We start from the raw sequence: 23,079 nt of genomic DNA, 5'->3' as shown, positions 1-23,079 counted from the left end.
TTTTTCTTCCCCCTTCTCTCTTAAATGTGTTATAAACCTTCTCTGGCTTTACCACTTGCTGTTGGCAGTTCAATTCATTACATACTAAACTGACATTCACAACTAGCTGTACATTGACTGGGTGTTGTGTAATCTGGTGCTTGTGCACTACAGCCAACATGTTTAGGTTACTGTATAATTTATGAATTTTACTGTCTTTACTAAATTTTGCTTATTGCTTTATTGAGTCATAACCAATTTGTATAAGCAAAATGTTGTCAGTTTAGTCTTGTGCTGCCATAGTAAATGAAGACTTGTTTTTGCTACCATGAGTGTACAGCTAAATTCAGTGTGGTAATTATGCATTAACTTGTAATCTTCATCAGCAAAATTGTGATACTAAACCATTAGCGCACAGAAGACCACTCATTTCTATTAAAAATAATTTCATACACACAACAGTGCAAACTCATAGCTGGAAGACCTAACTAGTGTCCATTGAATCCACAGCCCCTGATATGGGGTCTCCCTGAACACTTTCAAAAATGGTAGCCATCTCTGCATTGGTTCTGATCTGTGTGGCAAAGTCAGCCATTGCTGGGCTTTTCTCCACGTCTCTGATGGACAGAAGAGCCGCCACTGCACGCATTGCTGAGCGCCTCAGCTCCTCCTGTTTCTCAAACTCCTGCTTAACAGAGCCAGCCTTCACCTGAACAAGGGGAAAAACTTTTTATGATTTGTCCTTCATATTAAACATAGCTGATGTATCTTGCCAGTTAGGACCTACCTTTGTAGTACATGTGGCTCTAAGGGGCTCCACTAGACGGTCCAACCTTTGGACAACAGCAGACTGACACAAAGAGGCAAGTCTAGCCAACATGATGAAGGTTAACATCTAGGGAACATCAGAGATATCAGTGATTTAATAATGTAATGGAAAATGCAGTTCTTTATCTTTCATATAAATTCACAAGTATGTTCTAAATACATTTAGCAATAGATAGTGGGGACAAAGCTCTCTGGTCATTTTAGGCAGTGAATCACTGCATATGAGAGAAGGTATGACAATGACTTGCAGTTCAAGATCAGTTGTAGTGTTTACGAAAAAAAAAAAAAAAAGGGATAGATTCTGCAATGTGACAAGGCAGAAATGACAAAAACTATTTTCAGAGCTTATCCAAAACACTGTGGTATTGAACTTTATAAGATACAGTGAATTATTTTTCAAGAAACTGGATTGTGTCAAATTATGCAAAACAAATAAAAATATGAATGGCATGGAATCATGGTATCATCAGTATACTCACTCTAATGTCATAGTGGTCTTTTAGGCCTTCCTCTACATGGTTGAGGAACTCAAAGATGTCCAGACAATCCAGGCAATTGTCCAGTAGAGTATACATGCATTCAAAGGCTGCTTTACGCACATCTAGCCCATCATCCACTGTATGCTTAAAGGGACCCATCTCTACCTGAAATATTAAACATATTTCAAACCAGCAATTTATTTATTTGCATTATTATACAAGTATTCTACATTCAGCTCATGAAAACCTACATTTTCATGATACACAGTATACTATGAACTATATTTATTTATTTATTTAGCTAATTTTCACAGACATTTACACATTTAAACCTATTCCTGCTAATTATTTTCTAAAACACATCCATTTAAAATATGTAAAAGAATGTTAGTTTTGCCACTGTAGTGTGGGTAATCTCGAAATGACATGCTACCTCTCGAATGAGCTCCTTCCTAATTTGGGTTTCCTTGTAGAGGTTTGGAAGAACTGTGGTTAGAAGACCGCGTATCAGGCCAGGCTTGTTGTGAGCAGCTGAATTAAACATCACCAAAGCAACACGTCGTACATTAAGGTCTGTATCCTGGATGGTTTTTAAGAAATCACCTAGTAGGGGAAAATGTGACCATGTCACACAATTTTGCAGTGGAACTGAACAACTCTATTCATTAACAATCTAGTGATGATAAAATTGAAAAGATTTTACCTATGCTTTCTTTAAGAAGTGAGTCTATGGGCACAGGTTGATCTACAATAGTGAATTTCACAGCTGTCACAACAGTACTACGGGCAAGAGAGGAACCTAAGAAGAGATTGCCTTGTGTTAATATAATTCATTTGTCACAGCTGAATATACTGATCTCAGTTTCTATCAGTGGACCCCTCCCTAGGTGTTGCCCAAGCAAATATTCTCTTTTTGGCTACAATAGCTTGAGTTGCTAAGGATTCTTACCTGTGGATAACTGCTTCTTAAGCCTGGGCAGAAGCTCAGATGGGTTGACCAGTGTGAGTTTGCCTAGACATTCTGCCACAACATTACGAGTACCTTCTTCTGGACACTCACAATTCTTGAAGAGCAGAGACCAAATGCTCTCCACATGAGGCTTGAGACTCTCAACTGATAAAGCACTGATCACTTCTTTTAGTGAATGAAGAAGTAGGTACTGTCTCTTGGGCTGACTACCAATTTCTTTCAATAGGAATGGTAGGTACTCATCTAGATTCCCCACACAGATATTGCCTAGTGCACATGATGCTGCAGATTTCACCTCTTCATTTGGGGAACTGAAAGCATCCATGATGACGGTCTTCAACTCCTTGTGAGTACCCAGCTTCATGGAACGCCCGACTTCCCCAAGACAAAGAAATGACAGGATCCTCACAGACTCTGCAGTCTTCTGGTTCTTCACTTCTAGGGTGAGATTGGTAATTGTTCCAGAAGCTTCTTTGGGACATACAGAAGACAGTGCTGCCACACATTTTGCAACTGAGTAATAGGACTGTCTATGGACTGGCATGGAGTCAGCTGATTTAGCCTTATAGAAAGGACCAGTCAAAGCTTTTATGAGATCATTGTACCCCGTATTGCTGGCCTTGGTCAAGACCAGGACTTGGAAGAACTCAATGATGGAACCAAGAGCACCTCCTTGAAGCAGTGGAGAATGGACCAAGTGATATACTTCAGGCAAGATAGTGCCTCCTATCTTGGCTAAAGAACTTGGACAAAATTTAGCCATACATGTGACAAGCATGATAGCCACTTGGGAAACATGCATATCACTCTCCTGAATCAAAGCAGGTAATTCATTCAACACAGACTCTATCAAAGCTGGCTTGAAACTGTCACTGTAGTTTGTGACAATGATATTCAGGGCTGTTAGTGTGTTTAGCTTAAGGGCACGTTGGTTCTTTCGTAAAAACGATCCAAGAATTGGAATACCTTCTGTCAAGATAGGTCTTATGTCAATCTTAAGTGGAGATGTGGCAATGATGGATAAAGCCTTTACTGCTGTGAGCCTGGTGATTTCATTCTTTAATCTTTCCAAAAAGATCTGTAGGGTGGGCTGCAGGTCTCCTCCTAACTGGTCTCCCAAGTGGCTGACAATGTGGGCCATGCAGGAAATGGCCCTCTCCTTCACCTCCTGGTCGATGTCTGTTGCTTTTAACCTCTGTAAGGTACAGCTGAAGATATCTTTAACATAAGGCTTTGCATCAAAAGAAGAAGGTTTATCTAAGGGGCGCATCATCTTGACCATTTGCTGAGTCACTTGAAGGGCTTCAGATGTGATTTTGTAGAAAGGGTCTTCAACACAGTGAATTACTGGTGGCAGGATGACTTTGATGTGTGGGTGAAAGACCTCTGGGGTGTGGCTAGACAGCAGAACATGGAGAAAGGAGAGTGCATCAATCTTCATGTTGGAGGAGGCACACTTGTCTGTGAGAGAGTACACAATGCCTATGGAAAGAATAAGTCTTCATAAGAGAGCATCTATGAAAAGTGCTAAAAGTTAGCAAGACTGTACAAAAATTTAAATACAGTACCTTATTAATATTGTTCTGTTTATTTTTCAGATGTACACTTATTACTTGAATCATATGAACCATACCTGAACTGTACAAAATATGCTAATTTGAACTAGGACCTTACCTGGAATAAGGGCAGGAATGTGCTCTCCTAATGACCCAGGAAGCACAATGGCTATCTCTGTTAGTATACTGAAACAGCCTTGTCTGGATTTCATGCTTTTCTCCTTCAGTTGTTTGTGTAAGGCCTTTATTATTGTGGGAACCTACAAACGCAAAGGATGTCTGATTTTAAAAGTGTATTACTGTACAAATATCTCACCATATACTTCAAAATTTGAACCCTTCAATATAACATTACCTGCAAGTTCATACAATTTTAGGCTATTCATACAGTGCAATCCGTAAAACATTTGAGAAACATAATAGCCACATGAAATGAATGTATACAAATCTCCTGAATCAAAGCAGATTTATCCCACACTCTGTGAGAACCAGACTTATCAAGTACATGTACGTGGGATTTCAATCAGTTTTTTTCACAAAGTATGTATCAAAGAGTATTTCATATATTAACATATCATAAACACATCATAGGTCTACAGTCTACAGTCAAAGACGAAGATGGCTCCATTAGACAGAATATGGTGGTGTTTACATGATGTATACTACAAAGGGTCTGAAACTAGGTACTAAATATAGAATTTTTAATAGTAATAGTGGACTATATCTAATAAGTACTTTCAAAATAGTAAAAAATGTCACAGTTCTTTATACAGACATCTGTGAGCAAGGTGAGTAAAATATGATCACTCAGCTTTAGTTGAGTGTGACCATTAATATACCACTCTTTGTCCATACCTGTTTCTTCAAAAGGGTAACTGCAGGGTCTTCCTTGGTTCCAGGATCTAAAACAGAGCTATGAGGGGGTTTAGTCTGCCGCAGCAAAGCCACAAAGGCCAAGAAAATGTCTGATTTGACATTCTCCTCTCGTTCTTTGAAACGTGACACCAGAACAGGGCACACATTCACATAAAGTTCCACCAGCAGGTCTCTACGGTTGCTGATAACCGCCTCCAGACACTTCGCTGATGAGCGTCTTACCTTCCAGCTCATATCATCATCATCACTGTATTCATCATCAGACTCTGTTAGAAAAAATGTGGTGGTGAAAAGTTTGCTAGCTGTTTCACAATCCTTTTAAATTGCTGTATGCGTCATTAGATTATGTGGAAAAAAGATATGAGGGGATTACTGCTTTTTTCACGTTCCTTTCAACAAGAATTTGGTAAAGGTTCAATTTTGACTTTCTGGAGTTGTGCAGACATGCAACATGGTCAGGGCTATGCTGATCAAAACTCACGAAGTAGATGGAACAGAAGCATACAGAGTCACACAGAAATGTTACCATAATTCCTAGTATGTTTAGGAATGAATAAAAATTGCACCCTCGTCTTCATCCCCTCTATCCTCAATATCCATGGAGTCCTCCTGATCATCTTCTGCGTCGTAGTTATAGTTTGGGTCATAGGTGACATACTTCAGGCACAAGCTAATTACCATAGGAATGTGAGGAGACATTTCCTTGGGGCATCTTCCAGGAAAAAGAGAAAAGTTCTATACTTTATGGATTAATGAGAAATAATTCAGAAATTATATCTTGATGTTTCATAGGTCAAAAGACTTACTTGCGAACAAAGGCTTCAAATGCCTGGAAGCAGTTCTCCCTCAGTTCGTCATCTTCCACATTGCAAAACTTTACCACCATTGGAATAATCTTCTCCAGATGCTCCCCTGAGGAAGACATACAGGAATTGATACAACTGATACAAAGGCTGAGGATCATACTGCCTTTTAATGCAACTATAAATAAAGTTGTAACCAAATACTGTGATACAAAGAATTCCATCATGTTGCAATGTAGGGTTATCTTATCATATCATGGAAATCTGTATGGAAGATTGTGCAAATCTGATTTCAGATTAGGCAATAACTTTTATCTCACTGATATTATGTAAGAAAAACAAACATCATTTACCATATCCTCTCCCAGTTCATAATACTGCATACAGATGCTATATATGATTCTGATCGCAAACCCTTATCTCACCAACTCTGTGCCCTCCATGCTGGCTGATGGCGGTAAGGCACTGGATGTAGGTACGTGTGTTTGCAGCAGGTGCTCCTCGTGCCAATTCACTCATGAGATGCTCAGTGAGCTGCATGAAGATCGCAGGGCTACTACTGGGCACCAGGTGCCCAAGCGCCATAATGGCACGTTTCCTCACCGCCATGCGAGGGTTAGTCAGTTGTGGAAGAAGACTGCTCAGGATTGACTGGTGGAAACCGACTAAGGTGCTGCTTAGCCTACAGAGGTGAAAACATTATGAACCATAATATCATTGGAAATAATGTTATCAAAAATACTATGCTCAATGCAAGTGTAAATAAAGTATTTAAACCTGTATGATTTTTTTTTAGATCTGCTAACTTTTTGTAAGTAGTCAATGTCAGTGTATTCACTGCTGTAAATGAAAGAGTGAGGCATATAAATCAAACAATTATAACAGACCAAACATCCATCCTTTAGGTTCTTAATGATTAGGTTATTCTTAATACGTAGGTGTGTAATGCGTCATACCTTCCCACATTAAAATTGTACTCTGTTGGGCAAGCCCAGGCAAATCTCAACCATACCATGGAAAAGTAAAGCTATAAAAACTGGGAAAACCTTTTAATCACCACCTACTTCTTTATTTAACTTGTTTCATTGTTTATTTTTCCTTACAGAAGTCACACCATTTCTACAGTTCTACAGAACCTTTTTCTGACATGCCATATTCATAACACTCGGGAATAAAGAATTTTCTCTGGAATGTACAGTACCTCCAGAAAACGATTATTCCTAGTAATTATTTCTCTTTTTGCTGTATTGCAACATCAAATTTAAGTATATTAGAATGTGATATTTTTCTGCTTCTTTTGAATTGACTCTACAGAAATAAAATTAAAGTTTTAGGTGTCCTCAAAATTATTTAAAAATAAAAAAACTAAAAACTGCTTAATTCATAATTATTGACCCCCTCAGTATACATACACTGTGTACACACATATGACACTGACACTGTATGACAGAGTTTATTAGTTTTTTAATCTAGTAAAATTTCCATATGGTTATGGTTTATAAAGTACCATAAGATGAGGAGCTGCTGAATACACCTCAAATGGAAATACAGTGCATGTGTGAACCTGGATGACCTGGCTGAGAATTTCATCTCAGATTAATGTTAGACACCAACCTTCCTAGCATATCAGAAAGGATGTCCAGGGCTTCTAGTTGTACAGACACATCGTCTTGTTTTCCCATGGCACCAATCAGCTGAGCTGTGATCTTTTTACAGACGTTAGCTGTCAGACACAAACCTGAAAGAAGAGGAGATCAGTTATAAAATATGGATAACATGACAGGATACAATGTAAGTTTCCTGAAAACTGTGAATTTTGTTTCATGTAATTAATTACACTGCAAAATGTGAAATGTTTGACAAATGTTGTACTCTCAGCCATCCTTAAGCTTCTCTAGTGCAACAAAGTGCAATAAAGCATATATAACATGGTTACATTTTACCACCATTTACACTTATTTGGCTGGGATTTGGCTGACAATTTTATCCAAACCAACTTACAAATGAGACTGGATACAGATAAGCAGATATGGGTTAGAAGCCTTGCTCAAGCACCTTCAGTGGCAGTTTGGTGGTGCAGGGATTTGAACACACAAGTCTATGTTCAGTAGGCCAAAGCCTTTAAACACTGAGCCGCCAGGACCAACATATGAATGTCTCACCTGCAGTTGGTGGGGGCAGCTCTGCGATAACCGTCTTTAGCCCCATGCTGGAGATGTCACGTAGCTGCTCTTTGTCAGACACCATGTTGGAGCATAATGTGTCCACCATCGTCTCCACTTGATATTCCTTCACTTTGCCCACAAGAGGACCAAGACTGCATAGATCACAAATACTTCACATTCAACAGCAGTTGAAATTAAACAGCTATGATGATGGATAGCAAGGATTTATAAACACTATATACATTATGTGTTGGTGAAATGGACAAATAATTTGGCTACCATTTGACGGCCAGGTTCTGAACTTCCCCGTTTTTGTCCTCTAGGAGCTTCAGGAGCATGGTCACCACTTTCCTCTCGCTGTCCTCATCCAGTTTTATGGAATCTTTTTGCAGCTCCATCATTAGATCATTGGTGGCCATAAACCTAAACAAAGAGGTCTAGTCAGGAAATTGACTGGTTTATAAAGCTCTTAAATTCACGCTCGCAAACGTGAGAGAACGCAAATATCTTTGCAAGAGAATGCAAAAAAATTGCAAGAAAATGCAAAGTTTCTCGGGGGAACTCAAAGGTTCTGTCAGTGAACACAAAAGCTTTGAAATATAAATTTTCCTCCCATCTCATGTTCCTCCCATCTCATGTTTTTTTTTCATCACCATGTCCCCTTAGGGGCTCCGTACTTAAATGAACTGTTTGACAAAACATCAAATTCACACAATTTTCTCTTACTACAGATGTCATCACTAAGGCAAGATATGCTTGGTGATTTTTTTTTTTGTTTCTTTAATAAAGGTCTATCTCAAGCAAATCTTTTTGGCTAATACACACCAAAATCTTGCTATACCTGACATACAAATTGTTACGCTATGTAACTCAGTTGTTTTCTAAAAGAGTTAATAATTATAAACTTAGTTCAAAGTAGAACTATTTTATCATTCCCATACTATCACATTCCAAACTTTGGGAGGCTCAGACCTGTAGGGGGAGTGATACCAAACTGAAAAGAAGCCAAAATAACGAAATGTTATGGCAGCACGGTGCCGCAATGGATAGTGGTGTCATCTCACAGCTCCTGAGATGGACTGCAATCCCTGTTCAGTGTTTATTCATGTCTTGCTCTTAGAGTTCCTGGGACCCTTACCAGGATAAAGCGGTTACTGAAGATGAACGAATGATTCTGGTTTTCTGGAATGGGTAAAAATATGGAAAACTGTGTATAGTATATCTGACTGTTTGCCAGACTTTTACTTTAGCATCATCACTTAGCAACTTGGACTCCAAACAGAGTTTTAAAATCCAACTTGAGTTTTAAAATCGAAAAAAGTCTTCATAGCCTTCATAGTAGTCCCAAAGGTACAACACAAAAAAGGGTAACGTGTCGTTTTTTTTTTTTTGTTTTTTTAAAAAATTTGAATAAATAAATAAATAAATAAATAAATGCCTCTGGATATTCAGCATTGTTTTCATTGGTTTTAAGAAATAAATTGTTTTACTTTGGCATTTCACACAATGCTGTTATATCTTAGTAATACTGTAACACTATTTGATTACTTTTTAGTTTAGCTTACTTCATACTGCATATCTTTCAATTGTTATAGGTCAATTTAATTTAATACTTTTTTGAGTGTTCACCCCATTTGTTTGTTTGTTTGTTTGTTTGTTTGTTCACCCCATTTGTTTGTTTGCATATACTGTAAAGAGCTAGTGCTGCATTTAAATGTATAAAATGTCCCACATACAATTGATCAATAGATTTAAATATTACCCTACTAATTTAGGAGGCTTATTCATATCTTTTTATACCCTTACATTAGATAATTTAGTAGAAGTGTTTTATTTTTGTGTGTAGGCCTACTGTATGTAATCACAGAGGTCTGACACATGCTGGACTTGGAAAGGCTGTTTACCGCTAAATGGCTCTGGCAAGGGTTAGAGATCCTACAGCTGGGGTCACAAGTTTACATACGGCCTACAGAATCTGCAAAATGTTAATACTTTTTTTTTTTAAAAGAAGAATCATAAAAATTTGTTTTTTATTTAGTACTGCCTTGAATAAGCTATTTCACATAACAGATGTTTACATATAGTCCACAAGCACAATAATAACTGAATTTACACAAATGAACCAGTTCAAAAGTTTACATACACTTGATTCTTAATACTGTGTGTGTTACCTGGATGATCAATGACCATTTCTGTTTTGTGATAGCTGATAGATAGGTGTAAATTGTTATTATTTTGTCTTCTGGGAAACATGTAAATATCTTATGTAGCTTCTGAAGGGCAGTACTAAATAATAAAAAAAAGATCTTTAAACAAAATAATAACAATTTACACCAATCACCCTGTTCAAAAGTTTACATCCCCCTGGCTCTTAATGTAGTGTGTTGCCTTCTTGAGCATCAGTGAATGTTTGCACCTTTTGTAATAGTTGTGTATGAGTCTCTCAACTGTCCTCAGTGTGAAAGGATGGTTTTCAAGATCATATAGCCATGTTGAAAAGAGGTCAAATATGCAGAAGATGCTGGAAAATCGAAGAATGTGCAGGACCTGAAGGATTTTTCTGAAGAACAGTGGGCACTTTAACTGCTCAGGACAAACAAGGGACTCATGAACAACTATCACAAAATATAAACAAGTCATTGATCATCCAGTTAACACACACAGTACTAAGAATCAAGTGTATGTAAACTTTTAAACTGGTTTATTTGTGTAAATTCAGTTATTATTGTGTCTTATGGACTATATGTAAATATCTGTTATGTGAAATAGCTTATTCAGGGCAGTACTAAATAAAAACAAAATGCAATTTTTATGATCAGTCTTATTAAAACAATTATTAACATTTTGCAGATTCAGTAAGGCGTATGGAAACTTATGACTACAAACTGTATTTTGTGATATTCGTATAAAACGGAAAACACATTTAATCTGAGAAACTGGAGGACAATCCTTTAACGTCCTATTTTTATAGCCTGCTACTAGTCATGCGGCTTCCACTTAAACTAAACACAGGCGCTAAACACAGGCGCTCTTACCGAAAGTCTTTGTCAGTGGATGTCATTTTTTCCAACAGGTTGGAAATGTGGTAGGTGATATTCGACATTTCAGCTCTTCAGATACTAACACCAATAATCGGAACAATCGGAAATCAGTCGGTTTGTCGGTGTTCAGTGAAAAAGAGGGATTATTATTATTTTTTAGATGAATAAGACCCTATCTTCTGGTTCAAGGGTCTGTCTCTGGTAGATGACACTGAGAAACCTGACTCTTGTACATAGTTATAAATAGATTGCTGAAATAAATGGGTGCGTTCAAAACCACAAACTATATACCCTACCGCTTAGACTGCATGTTACATGTTATCCAGGGTTGTTAACTGTGTAATAGTTAATTTTAGTGCATGAGCAAATAGTATGGACACGTCTCCACGGTAGTACATTCATACTGTGTATTTGGACGTATTTTTGGACCAATATTTTTTTTATATATACGTTTTAGTGCAGCACGTTGAGCTTTGGGGAGTTTTTCCGCCATCTTGTGGCGACTAAACGTATTGCAGCTTTGGGTGTGTTCAAAACTACAAAGTGTACGTTATAGGCTGCGTACATAATACCCAACTTTGTGTGTAACTATTATGTGTCACTTTTAGTGAAGGGACAAATAGTATTGACAGTTGTTCACAGTGCTACATTCATAGTATGTATTTGCAAACAAACAAAACAATCAGCTTTGGGGTGGAAACAGCAACAAACCAACAATAACGTATAACAGTGTGCGCTGTCGTGTTTTATGCTGCCTTCACGTGCTGTCGAAATTATCGTAAATACGAGTTTCCCACTAGAACGTTGCACATGAATGACCCCTCAAGTCGTAATTACGACTGGGAAACTCGGAGATAATATTAATACCCGAGTTTCCGAGGTGGAAAGAGTCCTAAACTTTCAACATGGTGGAGGAGAGAACAGTTTCTGTCCTGAGTGGCAGGTTTTGTTCATTTTTCTAAATGCGGCTAATTGTTAGCGCTTGCCGTTTTACTCATATTCACTGATGTACTACATCAGAAACCATTCTGTGCATGTTGTACGTGTTTACACCGTGAAAATAGCTTATATTTGACCAAAATTCCATTATCGTCAGCAAGCTAACTGAATAATATGTATTATGGTGTCAAAAAAGAAGTATAAATAAATAAATAAATAAATGTGTTCCATGTGGGTTAATTCCGATAGCACATGAAGGCAGTATTAGTTCTTACTTATTGGGATCCATTTTGATTGTTGTTGGATTTAACTTGTAAATAAGTTGTATACGGTTTGGACAGTTGTTCACAGTGCTACATTCATGCTGTGTATTTACATGTAAATGTGGCCAAAAACTTTGACACCTTTTTAAGCGATGCGTTGACAGTTTTGAGAGTTTTTTCCGCCATCTTGTGGCGACTATTTGCATTGCAGCAAAGCGTTTAGTGGAAACAGCTATAAATACGCAGCTGGAGCGAAATAAATGGATGGCTAAACTTTGTGTCAAAACTTGTGTGTACTGTATTATTTGTTACTTTTAGTGCATGAGTAAATAGTTCACGGCGTTACATTCATGTTGTATATTTGGACGTAATGTGGCCCAAAATTGTGACACTTAATGCGGTGCGTTGAGTTTGGAGAGAGTTTGCGCCATCTTGTGGCAGGTAATCGAATTGCATCAAAGCGGAACCAATGTGTGGAACTATTTTCCTTTCTATTTGTCCCACCCGGCGCCTTTTCATAGCGGAAATATCCTCGTCACTCGGTGGTTGGGTTGCCACGTCGGAAACACAAGCGGCGGTTTATTGGATGCCTTTAGCAGTGGCTGTTTTTTTTATTTGTTTTTTAACTTGTTAAACAAATCCTAATATCTAGACATGGTAAGTGAAACATTACTCCACTGTGTTTGGTATTTGATTAGATAAGGCTCACTTTAGAAGTTTTTTTTTTAATTTGCTGACAGCTAGCTAGTTACCGTTAGCTTATAGTGACCCGTTTCATTAGACATCTACCCGGTAGTTAGTAGCTTTGTTTGATAGCCAAAAGAAATCATACTTAAGAGTAAAAGTAATGAAAACGCACAGTTATAGAGAGCTAGCTGTGGAAATTGAGCTAGAACTGTTTGCTAGGTAGATCGTGGTAGTGAAGGTGTAATTTCCTGTTTATATTAGCTAGCTAGTTAGCTAGCTATCCTCTATACTTCCATTAATTTAAATCTCATAAAATTTAAACATTGTCTAAGGTTTACCCAGGTAATTTTGAACTCAACAGTGAGTGAACTTTTAAAAAAAAAAAAAACTCGTTAGTTGTTATATACTGTTGTATTACACGTCACAGTTGAATCTTCAATTCTGATTGGTCAGAAGATGTTGATTAATTTTCTATAACAGCAGCTCTGATAGTAGTTCCAGCTTCAAACCAATCACAGGTTTATATTAAGGCACTCGTATTAATGTGTTACTATTTCTATACTAACAACGAATACAGGGACTTGTACGGGGGACGCGCCACATAAACGGATGAAATTTATGTGTAATTTAAGATATGGTAAAATTTTCTGTGAGATAGTGTTTATTTAGCATTGATGGAAGGAGTCTCCAGTATCAGCGCTTTGTAACATTCAGAGGTAAAGCAGTAAGTGATAACAGGAGCTAACTTGTTTCACAAACGTTCCACAACAGTAAAAGTAACTATAAGCAGATGAAACGTATGATGTGACATTCTTTAATAGATTAAAAAAATTGTTAGTTTTGGCAAATCGCTGTGATTATAAGAGGAATAAAACCTTTTAGGATGTGCTGTTGTTGGGAAATGATCAACAGTGTACTCCATTGTGTTTTATTTCTTACTTGTTAGGATCCATTTTGATTGTTTTAGGATTTAACTGTTTTATAAGTTAAGCAATCCTATCAGTTCTACTTTCTCTCCTCATCTGAAGTCTGTGTTTATATTTCAGGTGTCCGTCATTAACACCGTGGATACCTCCCATGAGGATATGATCGTACGTATATTGCTGACTTATTCAATTTAATTTTGAGTGAGCTGGATTTTGGAGTTTGGTGCTTAGTGCATCCAGATTCTGATACTTCAATCATCTTTCTGTCTTTTCTTCTTTTCTTAAAGCATGATGCTCAGATGGACTACTATGGCACTAGACTGGCAACCTGCTCCTCCGATCGATCTGTGAAGATCTTTGATGTTAAGAATGGAGGCCAGATTCTTGTGGCAGACCTGAGGGGGTAGGGAAGTCTTGCTTTTAAAAATTACCCTAAATTACCAGTCGCTGACGTAACAGTATGCTCTTTTTAATTCATATTGACTGTATCTCCAGCCCACTGATCAAGTGTTTCTAAACCTATAATAATCATATTACATTTTATATACATTAGAAAAAGAAAGCTTTGCAGTAATGCCATGCAATGGATCTAGCAAGTTTCTCAGCCCCAGCCAGAACAGAGCTGAGCAGCTCTGCCTTTTCTCCCTGTAGTGTAGTTCCAACAGAAGTGGTCAGCAGGGGGAAGAAGGCCCGTCAGTGTTTATCTCTGGTAGTAGGGAGGTTGGTTGCCTTTTCTGTAGCCTTAGAAGGAGAACATTGTGAAGAGGAGCTGCTTGGTCAGCTTGACTATATGCATTGCATACAAACATGCAATGGTGGTTAAGAGAAAAAAAAAAAAGCCAGCTGTGAAAGCACCTTATCTGTTACTCTTTTCCACATGCATGAGCTTACAGACACCCACAATTGGTTGTTTCTCCCTTGGCTTCCAGCCACGGATGGCTGTGGAATCATTGGGGTTCAAACTCACAATCTCCCAAGGATAAGGCTAATCTTGAGAACAGAATCCCACACTACCGTTATTCTACATTATGTTTACATTTTCAGTGTTTGGATTCCAGCATTTCCTTATCTAGGGTGACTTACACTTATCTCATTTATACACCTGAGCAGTTGAGAGTTAAGGGCCTTGCTCAAGGGCCCAACAGCGGCAGCTTCATGGTGCTGGGCTTTGAACTCATGACCTTCCAATCAGTAGTCCATACACAATAGTCAATACACAGCATCCAGCAGGAATTAGAAATGTATGCCTGGTCTCAGCAAAACATTTTTAATGCTCATATGCAGACATGAAGGCCCGGTGTGGCAAGTGGCCTGGGCACATCCCACCTACGGCAACATCCTGGCCTCGTGCTCCTACGACAGAAAAGTGATTATCTGGAAAGAAGAAAATGGTACATGGGATAAGATGTACAAGTACACGGGCCACAACTCCTCAGGTACCTTCTATAGGTTTGATTGATTTAAAATGAGATTTAATGCTTACTGTATTCAGAGTGACTGTTACACTAATAGATTGATGCATTATGTTCAAATGAATTTTCCCTCTTGTAGTGAACTCTATATGCTGGGGACCGTATGACTTCGGTTTAATCCTGGCCTGCGGAAGCTCTGACGGTGCCATCTCGATTCTGACCTATACTGGTGACGGGCAGTGGGACATCAAGAAGATCAACAATGCGCACACTGTAAATGCAGTTTAAAAGCTTAATGCTTATTCTTCACCAGGTCTACATAAATATGTGGCAGTGTTCTCACTCATCCTTTACTACTAGCTAATAATTTTGAGTATAGATACAAATATCAAGTACAAGCACTGAATTTTGAATTCCTGTTTTAAATCAAAAGAAGAAGGAGATTTCGATGTTTCTCTGCATCTTTCCTGCCAGATTGGCTGCAATGCAGTGAGCTGGGCTCCAGCTGTTGTTCCGAGCAGCCTCATAGACCAGCCTACAGGACAAAAACCCAATTACGTGAAAAGATTTGTCTCTGGAGGTTGTGACAACTTAGTCAAGCTTTGGAAGTAAGTAATAGGCTTTTTTTTTTTTTTTTTTTTAAATGCAAAAGCAGATCTGTCTTGAGCGTAGTTAAAGCTGCAGATGTTTGCTAGCTGTAGGACTGCAGATGTTTGCATGGCTGTATGGTTGAAAAAACACACTGCATTTGTACTACTACTGCTACTACACACTCAATTCGAGATGTGCCTTCAACAAACTGTTGATACAGTATATAACCAGTTATACATGCTCTTCATTAAGGCAGCAGTAGCTGATATGGGTCATGATAAATTTTGGAAACTCCCAATGTACTTCGAGCATGTCGATTGATTGTATGATGATGTTTTTTTTCCACTGCTGCGCACACTATTTCCAGTTATTGGCGCCTTCATGTTTTGTTTTGTTTTTTGTTTTTTTTTCACAGAGAGGAGGATGGTCAGTGGAAGGAGGACCAGAAACTGGAGGCCCACAGTGATTGGGTGAGAGATGTAGGTTGGGCTCCATCTATTGGTCTACCTACCAGCACAATTGCCAGCTGCTCTCAGGTAATTCCTCCATTTTCTTACAATATGAAACCTGAGTAGTAAAATTCTCTGTCCCAAATGTGGCATGTTCTAGAGATTTATTATATCTTACTGCTCCATAATCTGAGTTAATGTTAATCTAAGGTTTGGGTGTGTATTTAGAGTTTCATTTATTCATGTTTTAAAATGTATATTTATCCGGTTTGCTCTGATTTCTTTTTTTTTTAAATGAATTTTCTGCGAACCCAAGCGTTAACCTTTAATTTTCAGATTTATAGTTTAGAACTACTGTAACATTTTATCAGTGTATTATGCCAGTAACATATGTGTAACATAAGTGTAACATATACCAAAGGAATATTCTTTGCACGGATTTAGCAGTCTAGTGGTGGAAGGATGGAAGGATTCATGGAAGGATGAATTTACTTTTCTTGATACAGCTTTTCAAAAAATCAGGAAGTGTGTTTGAAATGGATGGAGTTTGAAATGAATGAAATGAAATGGGTTTGAAATGTTTGTTTCTGTTGTCACGTCATTTTCCTATATAAGAAAATTATATTTGGAGGATTGAAAGTTTGTCCGGTTTCAAAGTGTTTCAAAGTAAAATAACTAGCAATTTCATGCACAGTGGTGTTAAACACACTGACAAGCTCTGTTAAACCTTTCTGCTGTGATCAGAACTGTTGTTCTGAGTTGTGTCTCAAACTCTGGCCTTACATTCAAACATATTTACTAATCTAGAAAATCCAGAAGTCTAGTATGCAAAACAGGCCTTTCGGTTTGTCTGAAGGCTACATGGGGTTTTTTAAAATTCAGGTACTAGCTAATATCAGACAGAAAAAAAGAGTTCATGTGTTCACTCCTGTGTATTCACACAGTGTATTCATACATTTAATAGTCTTCTTCCCTTGTTTTTGGAGACAAAACACTCAATGATTTCTTTTTGTCATAACTTGTATGAACTGTCAGCCAGCTGTTGTCGTTGAAGTTCAGGTATTGAGATGTATTATCACAATCAGCAAATGACAAACCTAATAAGACTTATCTGCATTGTTCAATTGATTTTAATCAACCAGTAAATTCTTGTGCTATTCTAAATAATGGATAAAATATTGCTAAGAGTTGAATTGAACCTGACCATGAAGCCAAGCAGAGACAAAATCAATTAATCGTGTTTGTTTCAAATTAGTCATATATATTTTCACAGTGTTGTCTCAGGGAATGTCACACCATGTAATCCCAGACAGCCAATGTGCAATATAAACGCAATCACCTAAACACAGGATGTTGTGTTGTATTGTTACAGTAATGTATTTAAAACTGTGGCTAGGTTTCCCTGCACTTGTCACCATCACAGAGAGTCCTTTAAACCTGTATTTGGAAATATGTTCCTCAGTTGGAATGACAATTTTATAAAATGATTTTTGAATTCTGATGACGTTGTGGTTTGCGGATAGTTTTCACTGAGCAGCATCAATGCAATGGTCCTAATCAATCTATATTAAAAGTAAGAAATCTATCCTTATGTTTATGTGTCTTCATATATAATCATATCGATTACGCTTATTTCCTGTCCCTATCCGTTTTACTAAATATTAGAGATTTTTTTATTTATATTAATTGAAATCAAATTTCAGAAGCAAGACAAATTAATCAAATTATGACACATCTAAAGCTTAGTATATCTAAACATCCAAGGAATGACTGGATTTTAGGATCAGTGTTAAAACTTAAAGCAAGAGAAAAAGCCCAATCCGTGTGAGGGTATTAAAAGAAGTATGAGTGTTGATGAATATATTTATTTAGCAAACTGCTCAGCTGAAGTGCTCTCTCATTCTCTCTGCAGGATGGTCGAGTATTCATCTGGACATGTGACGATCCCTCTGGAAACACCTGGACCGCAAAACTCCTGCACAAATTCAACGATGTAGTTTGGCACGTCAGCTGGTCCATCACAGGCAACATCCTGGCCGTGTCCGGAGGAGACAACAAGGTACAAGTCCACGTGTGTAGATGTCTTAAGAATAATAAGCGATTCACTTTGTGATTTAATTTTGTTGTATTACTCAAAGTAACAGTGAGATACAGACTTCGCGGTGCTTTGAAATTTGTGATAAGGATTAAGACCAGCCCAAAATGTAATTGAATTACTGCACCATGAAAAGGCCACCAAACACTACTGTTATCTGTAGGATTTCAGATTGTAAATGAAAATGGTCTGCACCTTTGGAAAATGTCTTTCCTTATCATGTTTCTCTGAAGAAGGAGACACTACATTGATGTTAGTGATACATGAGAGTTTCTTGTGACGAGCTGCTACCTAAACTGTGACTACACATAGCTTCTTCAGAACAATGGCAGTAGATAATAATATAACAATAAATCACTGAGAATATGACAGTGAAAAATGAGATCCTCCTCGTGTACTATATACCTGGCTGTTTACTATGTTAGCTCTACAGTAGCAGCAATCAATGTCAGTAAATGCTGATACATTCTCATATGTCAACACTTCCCTAATTTTGGTGAACAGATGTCTTCTCTCTCGAGTCTATGCCATGAGTGATGCGTTATGAATATTTATAGATTCGTTATGAGAGTAAACGTGTAGGGATGTCCCTAGGCCATTTACGTAGTTTCATCGGCATTTAAAAACATATTAAACAGATTTTTCAGAGTTAGGTTACTTTGATTTGTTTAAATATCTCCTCTATCATAAACACACTGATAAAATTCTGAAGTACTTGTTAAACTAGATGGTCCATTAAAAATATTAGTTAACGCATATTATGAAGCAGCATTGTTGAATTCTCAAATCGGATTGGTCAGAAGGTGTTGATCATTTTTCTATTACAGCAGCTATGATTAGTGCCACGTGTAATTCAAACCACAGGTTTATATTGGATTTAGTTCTAACAGCATTTTTATAGTAAGAACTAATGCACAGAGACTTGTATAGATGATGCATCACATAATCTAAGATTAATGATAAACAGATTAAAATGTGTTCAAGCATTACATAAGGAGACTTTTTTTTTTTTTTTTTTTTTTTTATAAAGGTTATGGAAAGTGTCTACAGTGTCAGTCAGTAAGTTTTCTGCCACAGGAATGTCTTCAGGACAGATGACTTTGCGTTTTCCGGTTGCTCAGTAACATAAATTTTTTTGTTTTGGCCTTATTAACTTCGTGAGAGGAAAAAAGAGGCTGGTGGGGCGGTGACAGATCATTAAATATAACTAGAAAAGGATGTATGACACATCATTGCAGTTATTGACAATTTGCTGGGATATAAGAGGAATAAAACACTTGGGATGTGATGTTATCGGAAAGTAATCAACAGAATAGTAAGTTTGCTATACGTCACGTCACCAAACTGTTGAGTATCTTTCTTATAACAACAATGCCATCATGTTTTATTCCTGACTTATTTGTAGTAGAAAGAAGGAAATAAGATCATTTCTATGGGTGAGTGCTGGGTAATAGTATTGCTTGATTATGTTTAAACACATGTTTTTAACAAGAGCAAGTTAAAAGCCATTTAGAAAAACTATCAAATCTCTGATACTTCAAGGTTCAGGGGTTAATGACTACATTTATTTCACCCAAAGAGGCTGCCAGGTCACCTCAGGCTGATTTCATTGAGACAAAATCTTGAATAACCTTGCTCTTTCAGTGAGAGCTCCTCGCTATTAAGTTTCAGACAATTGGGTAAGCATTTCACTCAAGCATTTGGAGCATAAAAAATCTTTGTGAAATGGATAGCTAGTGGAATATATCAAAAATGTTTGTAAATTTTTAAATTCTATAATAATAATAATAATAGCAGTTATTGTATTTTAGAAAACATAAAGAGAAATTATAGAGTATTTAAAAACAGAAAAATTAGGCTAAAATAAAATATCAAAATTTCAAGTAAAAAAAAAAAAGTTAAAAAACTACAAACAGACTTTAAAAAATCTTAATTAATTATAGGGTTGGGAAAAATTGCCCACTTTAGACTGGATCTCTGAATCAAACAATGTTATTGAATGTAGCCTGAGGCAGTCCTTTAGAATTAATAACGGAATTTTAAAATCAGTTTTAAAATGATCAGGACGCCAGTGAGAAAATTAAGTGAGGATCTTTTATTCTGGGATGTATCTGGATTCTGACAGGTTCGTTCTGAGCTGGCTGTAGGTTAGAGATGATTCTTGAGTCTGCCACACGAGGGTATTAATGTGATCTAGTCTAGTTATCACAAAAGCATGTATAATTTCCTGACTGACAGTAACTGGGAGAAATGTCCTGGACCACTGGTATATTGCACACATTGCTACTGAGATTATAAAATGAGGTGTGAAATAAGAGTAAGAAATTACTCCTCAGATTAATAGTTAATGCATTTTTTGTATGCATTCATTTAGTAAATTTTGTGCAAATCCAGACTTTTTTCTGAAAAGCTTAAAAATGTTTTTAGCTTATAGCCATCTTCTGTTTTGCACTAAAGATGCTAATGTTGCTTATACCGAATACTGATGTACTGCTAATTAACATGGCCCCAGTTCCTGAAGAGCAGCAGATGTTAGCAAAGCAGCAGATGTAGCTAAGTATGTCTGCCTAATCATGTTGTTTGGTGCATTCAAACTGAGTGTTAAGGCTGGTAGTACTCATACGTTCTGAAGTCTGAGTTATACACATAGAGTATAACACACATCTCAGACAGAATTTATCACTGTGACATATTCAAGTTTAGGAAATTGCAGTGGCCTGCTTATTAAAGCCAGATGTTGGGTCCAAAACCTGATGCCTAGCTGCTTTTGCAGTTTTATTGTTGTTAAATCAAAGCAAGTCTGATGCTCATAGGTTGTCAAATTTTAGTATAGCTCTGTTGTTTTTTTTTCTTTCTTGAGCTACCAGAACAATAGTTTTTGGATAGTGTCATTCTTAGCTGAAAAAGTGCTACCTTATGACAGTCGTTATTTGTTTATTCAAAAAATTGTCTAAAATGAGTATATCATGTCTGGTATTTCGAGTATAAACATATCAGTGTAACCTGAACCCTAAAAATGTGATTCTGTCTTAGTGAATTTGCATATTGTAGAAGAGTACTTTAAAATCAAAGCATATTATTTTGATTGTTATAAGGTGAGCTTTAGGCTGATGTTGTTTGCCATCTTGCATTCCCAGGTGACTCTGTGGAAGGAGTCTGTAGGCGGACAGTGGGCTTGCATCAGCGACGTGAATAAAGGCCAAGGAGCCGTGACCTCCATCACAGACGGCCAGCAGAACGAGCAGTGAGATGGAACCTAGTGGAGATGGGTTCCCACAGACAGACAAGCTCATTAAGCCTCAGAGACTTTCTTAAACCAATGGCCTGTCATTCCCCCAACAACTAGTAAATCCAGATGGCCAGAACAGTCTGAGCTACTTTTCAATCAATTTTTGAAGTCCTTCAAAAGTTTTTCAAAGGTAGTAAAATGCAGCAGTGTTTGAAATGCAGGATTTTCTGATATGTCCTTTGAAAGTAGATTTAATAAATGTTGTGATTAATGATCTGAAGTTTCAAAGCCCAGATCTTGTATTTAATATCTTAAGTGGAATGGTTAATGATATTTTCTTTGAAATTTGCTCACAGTGCCACTGGATTAATAAATAAACTTTTATAAGTAATTATACACTTAATTTTGATTTTTATTTAATTTTTGTTTAATTCTGTAATTTAAGATTTTTCAGTGTAACATCCATTTATGAATTGAAATGCACAAATCACTGTAGCTGAAGGATGTTGGGAAGCAAAATGTGAATAATGGTTTAAGTAACAGCCTAGTTACTTTTTCTAATTTTATCTGCTCTTACACTGGCAGGGTTGCCTTTTTTGTACAAGTCACAGACATAATCATCTTCAAAGCTTAAAGACTGATCGGAAAATGCCGACGTCCCCTTGAGCACCGGTCATGTGTTTTGAGCAACAGGTGAAAGCTTTTGTAATGCCAGTCTCCAGCATGCCATGCTTTCACTCAGTGTGTTTATTATGGTGTTGTGTGATGCATTACCCTAGAGCAGGAGTGTCTGTGGAAGTTCAGTGCAGGTTGGTGAACTTCCTGCATTAGCACACCTAGTTCAACTCATCACATTTTGTGGTTGCATCAGAGATGCAAATCAATTTCATTTGTATAGCTCTTTTTACGATAGATATTGTCACAAAGCTGCTTAACAGAAATCAGAATATAGATTTAGATCCCTAATGAGCAAGCCAGAGCTGACAGTGGCATGGAAAAAAATCCCTAAGATGACATGAGGAAGTAATCTTGAAAGGATCTTCAGTATGAGCATATTATGAATAGGAGTCCTTTGACAAGTACAAGACAGTCTTTATGATTACAGCAGCAGTTCTTCACGACAAATCTATATCCTAACTATAGCCTAAGTGTGTGTAAGTATATCCGAGAGTATAGCCGAAGTCTTTAGGCTATCCATGTGGGACCATCCACAGCAGCAGAATCTTGCAATGAACAAACAATGAGATGTAGAGCAGTAGGAAAATCACCAAACTGTGCTGGATCCAGCACATACAGCAACACAGTTTGTCTCTCCTTCAGTGTATAACTCTGAACCCCCAGTGACCCTAGAGAGTGCTACGAGTTTAAAATATTTTGTGGTGTATGCCCTGCAGCTCCTCCCATATCTGTCCACATGGGACACAGTCCACTCTCAAATGTTAGAGCATTGCATCTAGTCCTGGGAGAGTATCTTTGATATTTCTGACGAAAGTGGAAGCTACACAAATGCCTGCATCATCCATCACCAAAACAAAACAGCTTTCACAGAAAGTCACAGAAGGTTGCTGAAGTCATCTTACGGATATTCAAGAAAAAATAAGCAGTTTTATATATATACCATAAACAAGACTAAATCTATAATTTAACAAAGTCTGATTCATTAGAAATTCTTTGAAATTTGCAATAAAAAATTTCAGAATTGCACAGTTTTGCTGATTGTTGGGGTTGTTTTGCTCTACAATTAACTATTTGTCACCACACCCATAACAATAAGCTTGTGTGGAAGCTACA

The 23,079-nt window shown here is 37.3% G+C and overlaps 2 protein-coding genes across 3 annotated transcripts; one reads left to right on the top strand and one right to left on the bottom strand.

The window, feature by feature from the left end:
- Positions 1-392: 392 nt before the first annotated feature.
- cand2 (cullin-associated and neddylation-dissociated 2 (putative)) lies at positions 393-10,926 on the bottom strand. Its single transcript, XM_026932594.3, has 15 exons — positions 10,692-10,926; positions 7,936-8,079; positions 7,654-7,808; positions 7,106-7,229; positions 5,917-6,173; positions 5,495-5,600; positions 5,255-5,400; positions 4,668-4,954; positions 3,931-4,072; positions 2,236-3,738; positions 1,990-2,085; positions 1,720-1,889; positions 1,287-1,451; positions 767-874; positions 393-688 (listed from the first exon to the last, which is right to left on the bottom strand). Exons 1-15 carry the CDS (start codon positions 10,757-10,759, stop codon positions 464-466), a joined length of 3,696 nt encoding a protein of 1,231 aa, XP_026788395.3. The 5' UTR covers positions 10,760-10,926; the 3' UTR covers positions 393-463.
- On the top strand, positions 10,679-21,679 carry sec13 (SEC13 homolog, nuclear pore and COPII coat complex component). Of its 2 annotated transcripts, none has more exons than XM_053227032.1 (9): positions 10,679-10,741; positions 13,633-13,677; positions 13,800-13,915; positions 14,797-14,948; positions 15,064-15,197; positions 15,399-15,532; positions 15,931-16,051; positions 17,877-18,023; positions 21,197-21,679. In XM_053227032.1, the coding sequence occupies exons 2-9, from the start codon at positions 13,672-13,674 to the stop codon at positions 21,305-21,307; spliced, it is 921 nt and encodes a 306-aa protein (XP_053083007.1). In that variant the 5' UTR covers positions 10,679-10,741; positions 13,633-13,671; the 3' UTR covers positions 21,308-21,679. The 2 variants fall into 2 exon arrangements, with proteins under 2 accessions (XP_053083007.1, XP_026788396.1); XM_026932595.3 differs by lacking the exon at positions 10,679-10,741 and adding an exon at positions 12,402-12,556.
- Positions 21,680-23,079: the final 1,400 nt, after the last annotated feature.

This window comes from Pangasianodon hypophthalmus, chromosome 20, assembly GCF_027358585.1.
Source record: "Pangasianodon hypophthalmus isolate fPanHyp1 chromosome 20, fPanHyp1.pri, whole genome shotgun sequence".
NCBI classification, from domain to species: Eukaryota; Metazoa; Chordata; class Actinopteri; order Siluriformes; family Pangasiidae; genus Pangasianodon; species Pangasianodon hypophthalmus.
The sequence above is the reverse complement of the archived record's forward strand: the minus strand, read 5'-3'. Positions and strand labels throughout refer to the sequence as shown.